General features: G+C 37.1%; 1 protein-coding gene across 2 annotated transcripts in view; it reads right to left on the bottom strand.

Annotated features, from left to right (window-relative positions):
- LOC116353017 (zinc finger protein 2 homolog) overlaps nucleotides 1-12,549 on the bottom strand; it is a 58,359-nt gene extending 45,810 nt beyond the window's left edge. Inside the window, exon 1 of one of the 2 annotated variants that reach the window (XM_031822119.1) lies at nucleotides 12,024-12,549. In XM_031822119.1, coding sequence (XP_031677979.1) covers nucleotides 12,024-12,065 — 42 coding nt within the window. In that variant the 5' untranslated portion in view covers nucleotides 12,066-12,549. The remainder of the gene's footprint in view (nucleotides 1-12,023) is intronic. The other variant, XM_031822118.1, reaches the window with a different exon arrangement.
- Between the last annotated feature and the right edge of the window lie 261 nt (nucleotides 12,550-12,810).

Below are 12,810 nucleotides of genomic sequence, written 5' to 3'. Positions count from 1 at the left end.
ATTCAACTAGTCTTGTATATACTGTATTCTAGTCAAGTCCATCCTATTCAACTAGTCCTACATATACTGTATTCTAGTCAAGTCCATCCTATTCAACTAGTCCTGTATTCTAGTCAAGGCCATCCTATTCAACTAGTCCTGTATTCTAGTCAAGGCCATCCTATTCAACTAGTCCTATATATACTGTATTCTAGTCAAGGCCATCCTATTCAACTAGGCCTATATATACTGTATTCTAGTCCATCCTATTCAACTAGTCCGATATATACTGTATTCTAGTCAAGTCCATCCTATTCAACTAGTCCTATATATACTGTATTCTAGTCCATCCTATTCAACTAGTCCTGTATATACTGTATTCTAGTCAAGGCCATCCTATTCAACTAGTCCTATATATACTGTATTCTAGTCCATCCCATTCAACTAGTCCTGTATATACTGTATTCTAGTCAAGGCCATCCTATTCAACTAGTCCTATATATACTGTATTCTAGTCAAGTCCATCCTATTCAACTAGTCCTATATATACTGTATTCTAGTCCATCCCATTCAACTAGTCCTGTATATACTGTATTCTAGTCAAGGCCATCCTATTCAACTAGTCCTATATATACTGTATTCTAGTCCATCCTATTCAACTAGTCCTATATATACTGTATTCTAGTCCATCCTATTCAACTAGTCCTATATATACTGTATTCTAGTCCATCCTATTCAACTAGTCCTATATATACTGTATTCTAGTCAAGGCCATCCTATTCAACTAGTCCTATATATACTGTATTCTAGTCAAGGCCATCCTATTCAACTAGTCCTATATATACTGTATTCTAGTCCATCCTATTCAACTAGTCCTGTATATACTGTATTCTAGTCCATCCTATTCAACTAGTCCTATATATACTGTATTCTAGTCCATCCTATTCAACTAGTCCTATATATAGTGTATTCTAGTCAATGCCATCCTATTCAACTAGTCCTGTATATACTGTATTCTAGTCCATCCTATTCAACTAGTCCTATATATACTGTATTCTAGTCCATCCTATTCAACTAGTCCTATATACTGTATTCTAGTCCATCCTATTCAACTAGTCCTGTATATACTGTATTCTAGTCCATCCTATTCAACTAGTCCTATATATACTGTATTCTAGTCCATCCTATTCAACTAGTCCTGTATATACTGTATTCTAGTCCATCCTATTCAACTAGTCCTATATATACTGTATTCTAGTCCATCCTATTCAACTAGTCCTATCTATACTGTATTCTAGTCCATCCTATTCAACTAGTCCTATATATACTGTATTCTAGTCAAGGCCATCCTATTCAACTAGTCCTATATATACTGTATTCTAGTCCATCCTATTCAACTAGTCCTATATATACTGTATTCTAGTCCATCCTATTCAACTAGTCCTATATATACTGTATTCTAGTCAAGGCCATCCTATTCAACTAGTCCTGTATATACTGTATTCTAGTCAAGGCCATCCTATTCAACTAGTCCTGTATATACTGTATTCTAGTCAAGTCCATCCTATTCAACTAGTCCTATATATACTGTATTCTAGTCCATCCTATTCAACTAGTCCTATATATACTGTATTCTAGTCAAGTCCATCCTATTCAACTAGTCCTATATATACTGTATTCTAGTCCATCCTATTCAACTAGTCCTATATATACTGTATTCTAGTCCATCCTATTCAACTAGTCCTATATATACTGTATTCTAGTCCATCCTATTCAACTAGTCCTATATATACTGTATTCTAGTCCATCCTATTCAACTAGTCCTATATATACTGTATTCTAGTCCATCCTATTCAACTAGTCTAGTCCTATATATACTGTATTCTAGTCCATCCTATTCAACTAGTCCTATATATACTGTATTCTAGTCCATCCTATTCAACTAGTCCTATATATACTGTATTCTAGTCCATCCTATTCAACTAGTCCTATATATACTGTATTCTAGTCCATCCTATTCAACTAGTCCTATATATACTGTATTCTAGTCCATCCTATTCAACTAGTCCTATATATACTGTATTCTAGTCCATCCTATTCAACTAGTCCTATATATACTGTATTCTAGTCCATCCTATTCAACTAGTCCTGTATATACTGTATTCTAGTCCATCCTATTCAACTAGTCCTATATATACTGTATTCTAGTCCATCCTATTCAACTAGTCCTATCTATACTGTATTCTAGTCAAGGCCATCCTATTCAACTAGTCCTGTATATACTGTATTCTAGTCCATCCTATTCAACTAGTCCTGTATATACTGTATTCTAGTCCATCCTATTCAACTAGTCCTATATATACTGTATTCTAGTCCATCCTATTCAACTAGTCCTATATATACTGTATTCTAGTCAAGGCCATCCTATTCAACTAGTCCTGTATATACTGTATTCTAGTCAAGGCCATCCTATTCAACTAGTCCTGTATATACTGTATTCTAGTCAAGTCCATCCTATTCAACTAGTCCTATATATACTGTATTCTAGTCCATCCTATTCAACTAGTCCTATATATACTGTATTCTAGTCCATCCTATTCAACTAGTCCTATATATACTGTATTCTAGTCAAGGCCATCCTATTCAACTAGTCCTGTATATACTGTATTCTAGTCAAGTACATCCTATTCAACTAGTCCTATATATACTGTATTCTAGTCCATACTATTCAACTAGTCCTATATATACTGTATTCTAGTCCATCCTATTCAACTAGTCCTATATATACTGTATTCTAGTCCATCCTATTCAACTAGTCCTGTATATACTGTATTCTAGTCCATCCTATTCAACTAGTCCTGTATATACTGTATTCTAGTCCATCCTATTCAACTAGTCCTATATATACTGTATTCTAGTCCATCCTATTCAACTAGTCCTATATATACTGTATTCTAGTCCATCCTATTCAACTAGTCCTATATATACTGTATTCTAGTCCATCCTATTCAACTAGTCCTATATATACTGTATTCTAGTCCATCCTATTCAACTAGTCCTATATATACTGTATTCTAGTCCATCCTATTCAACTAGTCCTATATATACTGTATTCTAGTCCATCCTATTCAACTAGTCCTATATATACTGTATTCTAGTCCATCCTATATATACTGTATTCTAGTCAAGGCCATCCTATTCAACTAGTCCTGTATATACTGTATTCTAGTCAAGGCCATCCTATTCAACTAGTCCTATATATATACTGTATTCTAGTCCATCCTATTCAACTAGTCCTGTATATACTGTATTCTAGTCCATCCTATTCAACTAGTCCTATATATACTGTATTCTAGTCCATCCTATTCAACTAGTCCTATATACTGTATTCTAGTCCATCCTATTCAACTAGTCCTGTATATACTGTATTCTAGTCCATCCTATTCAACTAGTCCTATCTATACTGTATTCTAGTCCATCCTATTCAACTAGTCCTATATATACTGTATTCTAGTCAAGGCCATCCTATTCAACTAGTCCTATATATACTGTATTCTAGTCAAGGCCATCCTATTCAACTAGTCCTATATATACTGTATTCTAGTCCATCCTATTCAACTAGTCCTGTATATACTGTATTCTAGTCAAGTCCATCCTATTCAACTAGTCTTGTATATACTGTATTCTAGTCAAGTCCATCCTATTCAACTAGTCCTACATATACTGTATTCTAGTCAAGTCCATCCTATTCAACTAGTCCTGTATTCTAGTCAAGGCCATCCTATTCAACTAGTCCTGTATTCTAGTCAAGGCCATCCTATTCAACTAGTCCTATATATACTGTATTCTAGTCAAGGCCATCCTATTCAACTAGGCCTATATATACTGTATTCTAGTCCATCCTATTCAACTAGTCCGATATATACTGTATTCTAGTCAAGTCCATCCTATTCAACTAGTCCTATATATACTGTATTCTAGTCCATCCTATTCAACTAGTCCTGTATATACTGTATTCTAGTCAAGGCCATCCTATTCAACTAGTCCTATATATACTGTATTCTAGTCCATCCCATTCAACTAGTCCTGTATATACTGTATTCTAGTCAAGGCCATCCTATTCAACTAGTCCTATATATACTGTATTCTAGTCAAGTCCATCCTATTCAACTAGTCCTATATATACTGTATTCTAGTCCATCCCATTCAACTAGTCCTGTATATACTGTATTCTAGTCAAGGCCATCCTATTCAACTAGTCCTATATATATACTGTATTCTAGTCAAGTCCATCCTATTCAACTAGTCCTATATATACTGTATTCTAGTCCATCCTATTCAACTAGTCCTATATATACTGTATTCTAGTCCATCCTATTCAACTAGTCCTATATATACTGTATTCTAGTCCATCCTATTCAACTAGTCCTATATATACTGTATTCTAGTCAAGGCCATCCTATTCAACTAGTCCTATATATACTGTATTCTAGTCAAGGCCATCCTATTCAACTAGTCCTATATATACTGTATTCTAGTCCATCCTATTCAACTAGTCCTGTATATACTGTATTCTAGTCCATCCTATTCAACTAGTCCTATATATACTGTATTCTAGTCCATCCTATTCAACTAGTCCTATATATAGTGTATTCTAGTCAATGCCATCCTATTCAACTAGTCCTGTATATACTGTATTCTAGTCAAGTCCATCCTATTCAACTAGTCCTATATATACTGTATTCTAGTCCATCCTATTCAACTAGTCCTATATACTGTATTCTAGTCCATCCTATTCAACTAGTCCTGTATATACTGTATTCTAGTCCATCCTATTCAACTAGTCCTATATATACTGTATTCTAGTCCATCCTATTCAACTAGTCCTGTATATACTGTATTCTAGTCCATCCTATTCAACTAGTCCTATATATACTGTATTCTAGTCCATCCTATTCAACTAGTCCTATCTATACTGTATTCTAGTCCATCCTATTCAACTAGTCCTATATATACTGTATTCTAGTCAAGGCCATCCTATTCAACTAGTCCTATATATACTGTATTCTAGTCCATCCTATTCAACTAGTCCTATATATACTGTATTCTAGTCCATCCTATTCAACTAGTCCTATATATACTGTATTCTAGTCAAGGCCATCCTATTCAACTAGTCCTGTATATACTGTATTCTAGTCAAGGCCATCCTATTCAACTAGTCCTGTATATACTGTATTCTAGTCAAGTCCATCCTATTCAACTAGTCCTATATATACTGTATTCTAGTCCATCCTATTCAACTAGTCCTATATATACTGTATTCTAGTCAAGTCCATCCTATTCAACTAGTCCTATATATACTGTATTCTAGTCCATCCTATTCAACTAGTCCTATATATACTGTATTCTAGTCCATCCTATTCAACTAGTCCTATATATACTGTATTCTAGTCCATCCTATTCAACTAGTCCTATATATACTGTATTCTAGTCCATCCTATTCAACTAGTCCTATATATACTGTATTCTAGTCCATCCTATTCAACTAGTCCTATATATACTGTATTCTAGTCCATCCTATTCAACTAGTCCTATATATACTGTATTCTAGTCCATCCTATTCAACTAGTCCTATATATACTGTATTCTAGTCCATCCTATTCAACTAGTCCTATATATACTGTATTCTAGTCCATCCTATTCAACTAGTCCTATATATACTGTATTCTAGTCCATCCTATTCAACTAGTCCTATATATACTGTATTCTAGTCCATCCTATTCAACTAGTCCTATATATACTGTATTCTAGTCCATCCTATTCAACTAGTCCTATATATACTGTATTCTAGTCCATCCTATTCAACTAGTCCTGTATATACTGTATTCTAGTCCATCCTATTCAACTAGTCCTATATATACTGTATTCTAGTCCATCCTATTCAACTAGTCCTATCTATACTGTATTCTAGTCAAGGCCATCCTATTCAACTAGTCCTGTATATACTGTATTCTAGTCCATCCTATTCAACTAGTCCTGTATATACTGTATTCTAGTCCATCCTATTCAACTAGTCCTATATATACTGTATTCTAGTCCATCCTATTCAACTAGTCCTATATATACTGTATTCTAGTCAAGGCCATCCTATTCAACTAGTCCTGTATATACTGTATTCTAGTCAAGGCCATCCTATTCAACTAGTCCTGTATATACTGTATTCTAGTCAAGTCCATCCTATTCAACTAGTCCTATATATACTGTATTCTAGTCCATCCTATTCAACTAGTCCTATATATACTGTATTCTAGTCCATCCTATTCAACTAGTCCTATATATACTGTATTCTAGTCAAGGCCATCCTATTCAACTAGTCCTGTATATACTGTATTCTAGTCAAGTACATCCTATTCAACTAGTCCTATATATACTGTATTCTAGTCCATCCTATTCAACTAGTCCTATATATACTGTATTCTAGTCCATCCTATTCAACTAGTCCTATATATACTGTATTCTAGTCCATCCTATTCAACTAGTCCTATATATACTGTATTCTAGTCCATCCTATTCAACTAGTCCTATATATACTGTATTCTAGTCCATCCTATATATACTGTATTCTAGTCAAGGCCATCCTATTCAACTAGTCCTGTATATACTGTATTCTAGTCAAGGCCATCCTATTCAACTAGTTCTATATATACTGTATTCTAGTCCATCCTATTCAACTAGTCCTGTATATACTGTATTCTAGTCCATCCTATTCAACTAGTCCTGTATATACTGTATTCTAGTCCATCCTATTCAACTAGTCCTGTATATACTGTATTCTAGTCCATCCTATTCAACTAGTCCTGTATATACTGTATTCTAGTCCATCCTATTCAACTAGTCCTGTATATACTGTATTCTAGTCCATCCTATTCAACTAGTCCTGTATATACTGTATTCTAGTCCATCCTATTCAACTAGTCCTGTATATACTGTATTCTAGTCCATCCTATTCAACTAGTCCTGTATATACTGTATTCTAGTCCATCCTATTCAACTAGTCCTATATATACTGTATTCTAGTCCATCCTATTCAACTAGTCCTGTATATACTGTATTCTAGTCCATCCTATTCAACTAGTCCTGTATATACTGTATTCTAGTCCATCCTATTCAACTAGTCCTGTATATACTGTATTCTAGTCCATCCTATTCAACTAGTCCTGTATATACTGTATTCTAGTCCATCCTATTCAACTAGTCCTGTATATACTGTATTCTAGTCCATCCTATTCAACTAGTCCTGTATATACTGTATTCTAGTCCATCCTATTCAACTAGTCCTGTATATACTGTATTCTAGTCCATCCTATTCAACTAGTCCTATATATACTGTATTCTAGTCCATCCTATTCAACTAGTCCTATATATACTGTATTCTAGTCCATCCTATTCAACTAGTCCTGTATATACTGTATTCTAGTCCATCCTATTCAACTAGTCCTGTATATACTGTGCTGTGAAAAAGTATTTGCCCCCTTCCTGATCTCTTATTTTTTTGTCACACTTAAATGTTTCAGATCAAACACATTTTAATATTATACAAAGATGAACTGCATTTTGTGTTTACTTGGGTTAAGTGATCATTTTATTTACTAAGGGAAAAAGCTATCCGAACTCTCATGGCCCTATGTGACAAAGTAATTGCCCCCATTAGTTAAATCATGAATTATCTGTGGTTAATCAAATTTTTTGGAAAGCTGAGTTAAATTTCACGAGCCACACCCAGGCCTGATTACTGCCAGACCTGTTGAATCAATAAATCACTTAAATAGAACCAGTCTGACAAATTGAAGTAGGCCAAAAGATCTCAAAAAGCAAGACATGCCGATCCAAAGAAATTCAGGAACAGATGAGAAACAAAGTCATTGACATCTATCAGTCTGGAAAGGGTTACAAAGCCATTTCTAAAGCTGTGGGACTCCAGCGAACCACGGTGAGAGACATTATTCACACATGGAGAATTTGGAACAGTGGTGTACCTTCCCAGGAGTGGCTGGCCTACCAAAATTACCCCAAGAGCGCAGCGACGACTCATCCAAGAGGTCACAAAAGGACCCACAACAACATCTAAAAGAACTGCAGGCCTCACTTGCCTCAGTTATGGTTGAGTCATGAACACTGACCTTAAGAAAGACACTGGGCAAAAATAGCATACATGGCAGTGTCATGACTTTGCCCTCTTTGGACACAGCTCTGCACCATCCCCCTACCAGCACCATCCCCCTGCCAGCACCATCCCCCTCTCTCTGTCTCCTACAACTAGGCTGCTGTGGTCAGAGAGGTCGTAAATTCCTGGAGGAGATTATCTTCTCATGGCCACAGTATAGAGAGAGAGAGTGAATTTTCATAGAGAGAACAAAGGAATTTCTTCCACCTCACAGAACTTGAGGTCCGAACAACATTTATGTTCTGGAGAATGTATAAAAGATCGGTGAAGAATCCAGCTACGAACTGGTCCATTTGGTACAATTTTGGGAAACAATACGGCCACATTACCATAACGCTGTTTATACAATAGCCTCAGATATGAGACTTACATCTAATTGTTGTATAAGATGAATGAGTGAGGATGATACTGTTTGTGAAATTGTGTAATGTGATTTTGGACTGTTTAATGAAGGAAACTCCAAATCCCTTTGGAGATTAACTAAATTAGAGGAAGTCCATCTCCGAATGGCTTAAAAAAACAAAAATGAAGGTTTTGGATTGGCCCACTCAAAGTCCGGACTTGAATCCGATTGAGATGCTGTGGCGTGACTTTAAAGGTGGTTCATGCTAAAAAACCCTCCAATGTGGCTGAATTAAAACAATCCTGCAAAGAAGAGTGGGCCAAAATTCCTCCACAGCGACGTGAAATACTCATTGCCAGTTATGTCAAAGGCTTGATTGCAGTTGTTGCTGCGGAGGGAGGCACAACCAATTATTAGGTTTAGGGGGCAATTGCTTTTTCACATAAGCCATGAAGGTTCGCATAGCTTTTTTCCCTTAATAAATAAAATCATCACTTAAAATGCATTTTGTGTTTACTTGGGTTATTTGTGTAATATTTAAAGTTGTTTGATGATCTGAAACATTTAAGTGTGACAAATGTGCAAAAAAAATAAGAAATCAGGAAGGGTGCAAATACGTTTTCACTGTGCGCACACACACACACACACACACTATTCTATCCTACAGGTAGAATATTTAGTATATCGACATACTGTCTCTACATCCTGTGATGGAAAATGTTATCATGTGAAGAGCAGCCTTGAAAATGTTCATCTTTTCTAAATGTCAAATAATCCTTGGTTCCTGCCAATTATTCCTCCTCCACCAAACTTCACAGTTGGCAATATATATTGCAGCAGGCAGCATTCTCCCCCTGCCAAACCCAGATTTGTCATTCGGCGGTGAGCCTTACACCACTCCAGCCGACGCTTGGCATTGCGCATAGTGACCTTAGGCTTGTGTGCAGCTGCTCAGCTATGGAAAGCCATTTCATGAAACTCCAGATGAACAGTTATTGTGCTGACGTTGCGTCCAGAGGCAGTGTGGAACTCGGTAGGGAGGGTTGCAAAAGAGATGATTTTTACAGGCTACGCGCTTTAGTCCTCGGCGGTCAGACTCAGATATTGTGTGGCGTACCAGTTCTCCATTGAGCCAGTGTTAATCCTCGATGTTTCTACGCCACAATAACAGCACTTACAGTTAACTGGGGAAGCTCTAGCAGGGCAGAAATTTGGCATACTGACATGTTGGACAGGTGGCATCCTATGGTGATGCCACATTGAAAGTCACTGAGGTATTCAGTAAGGCCATTCTACTGCCAATGCTTGTCTATGGAGGTTGCATGGCTGTGTGCTCAATTTTATTCACCTGTCAGCAACGGGTGTGGCTGAAATATCCAAATTCAATAATTTGAAGGGGTGTCCACATACTTATGAATGTACTGTATTTATAATCTGAAACTAATATTTATATATTTCTGAATTCCATTCCTTTAGATGTGTAACATTATTGTTGTGTATTGTTAGATGTTACTGCACTGTTGGAACTAGACACACAAGCATTTCACTACACCCTCAATAAGATCTGCTATGTGTATGGACCAATGCAATCTGACTTGATTTGTTTTCTCAGCTACAGTTTGAGTTATGTCCTGTCTGACAGTGAAAAATGGCAAGATCTTACCATAGCGTGGACTATGGAGGAGCTAGCTAGCGTTTGTGGTAGAAATGTCAACATTGTTATTCAAATGACCTATAGAATATTTTTTTATTAGTACTTTCACACTGTCCGTTGGCCTGAGAGGAGCCTCTGAGGCTTAATGCTGGCAGTTGATTTATGATGCCTTGGTGATAAGACCTAAAGACTACATTCCACTGCATGATTAGTGTCTGTGTCAAATGCTGGTCTGTCTGCCAGGGCCAGGAAAAAAACTCCCTCCAGTTTCTCTTTCCCACATCACAAATGGACACTGGACTTCATCTGTTGTGGGAAGGACCCAGTGTCCCATGTTTATACATAAATTATAATACAACAAGCAGTAAATGACCGAGACAGACATTTGGCGCCATGTAAATCTCGCTGTCTGTTACTGTCTGTACCCTTGTATAATTTCACAAATCTGTTACTTATGAGGACTCAGGAGACTATAAAAAGTAGTAACCTAACCCTGCTTATTTGGGCTTTTTGCTCTACACCATCTGGTGACCGTTAACCCTCCATTACTGCAGTATTAATTAACAAAGTGGGATGGTTTTGTAGAAATATAAAAGTCTCTCCTTTTGATTAGAATAATTACCACGACATGTTGAAAAAGTCCATGGAATGCATTATAAGGTAGCTGCATGACAATTTTGTTTAACTGATGTATCTAGCTAATTATGTTTTGTGGAAAGAAATGTAACGTTAGGACTGCCGTTTAGACATAAACTAGCTATTGTTGTCAGCAGAACTTGTCTGCAGTTCTACCTTCTTTCCAGTTCGTTAGCTACAGAGGCTAGCTGCTGGACTTTGGACAAGCAAGCTAACGTTAGCTAATAGCAGCTGTATTGTTACCAAGCAACCAAGTTGCTGACCCGTTTAGATAGAACTGAGATGTAGCTGAAAATACATTTGTAATATCAGAAATGCTACAAAAAAGGTAGCACAACGTAACCAAGACTAAGGAGATGATTGTGGACTACAGGAAAAGGAGCACCGAGCACGTCCCCATTCTCATCGACGGGGCTGTAGTGGAGCAGGTTGAGAGCTTCAAGTTCCTTGGTGTCTACGTCAACAAACTAGAATGGTCCAAACACACCAAGACAGTCGTGAAGAGGGCACGACAAAGCCTATTCCCCCCCAGCAAACTAAAAAGATTTGGCATGGGTCCTCAGATCCTCAAAAGGTTCTACAGCTGCAACATCGAGAGCATCCTGACAGGCTGCATCACTGCCTGGCACGGCAATTGCTCAGCCTCCGACCGTAAGGCATTTCAGAGGGTAGTGCATACATTTCATTGTATGGTCTACACCGGTTGTATTCGGCGCACGTGACAAAAACTTTGATTTGACATCATTGGTTCTTAATTGACAGAAATGTGCACCTGAGGTAGTGCTGGAATAGTGGAGGCAGCCCGTTTTCTTTGTGACTTGCGGTAACTAAATCGATAGTTATTTAGTAGTTCGAAAATGTCGGAAACATTAACTGGCTTGAACATCCTGTAGGTCATGTAACTTTGTTAAATACAAAATGTTGTGGGTTTCACCGGTTTTATGATTGAACAAAGGTTGTGATTGAATTTATTCTGCCACTGTATTCTTGTTTCGGCTGTGTCAAGGCATATGAACTAACAGGTTATAGAGCAAACACAATTATCACACAATACACACAACACAATTGTTTTTGTCCAGCTGTTCAAATGAAACTAATGGATATGGAAAGTCAGAAGATGACAACTAGGCCTACACATGTTATACACCACAGTAAGCAAATTGTTAATAAAAGTAAACCAAACTTACCCGATCCATCGTGGAAGCTATTCTTTCTTCAAATAAAAACATGACAGTAAATCTGTAGCTAGCCTCCACTACAGTTACTTTCTTTGTTACAGCGTTCAGATAAAACAAAAACAGCTCGACCAGAGCGATCAGACGTCCTTTTCAATATCAAAACTTTAGTGGTGAGAAATAAATGTGATGTAGGCTAATCTCACCTAGATTTGACCTGATCTATTAGTAAAAACGTTTAAAGCCCTATTCACCAAGAATCGTGTTATCTGTTATCGTCTAACTCTAGCCGAGAGTCTGTTGGAACAACGTCCTCTTCAAGAGTCCAGATAGACAATTAAAACTAAGGCCCAGTAAAGGAAGCCTATAAAATACCAGACTGATTACAGCAGCGCTATCCGTGCAGCGAACCAGTGAAACCCAATGTATGTTCAATCCGACGTCTGCAGTGGAATTTTACGGCAATGCAACCGTGCTAGATGTTAGGGCATTCACACTTCCTGCGAGAAGGGCTGTTGAAAAGCAAGAAAACGTTTTCTTCTTCGGTATTATGGCGGTTTGCATACAATTATTATTGGTGCATGCTGCCACCTACTGATTTGTCTTTTTTTATCAGCTTACTATTTTCATTACACTTCGTGACAAAAATTGCCCAGCCAACTAACCCTACCACATTAAAACTTCATAATTATTCCACATCTTTGGCCCTCTGATCCTACACCAGGCCAACAGCCTGGGAGGACGGGATATTATCCTTCAAAACACCTTGTAACTCTGCAGTAAAATATTGTACACCCAA

Source organism: Oncorhynchus kisutch, unplaced genomic scaffold (genome assembly GCF_002021735.2).
Source record: "Oncorhynchus kisutch isolate 150728-3 unplaced genomic scaffold, Okis_V2 scaffold4072, whole genome shotgun sequence".
Taxonomy (NCBI): Eukaryota; Metazoa; Chordata; class Actinopteri; order Salmoniformes; family Salmonidae; genus Oncorhynchus; species Oncorhynchus kisutch.
This window is presented reverse-complemented; position numbering and strand designations above follow the sequence as displayed.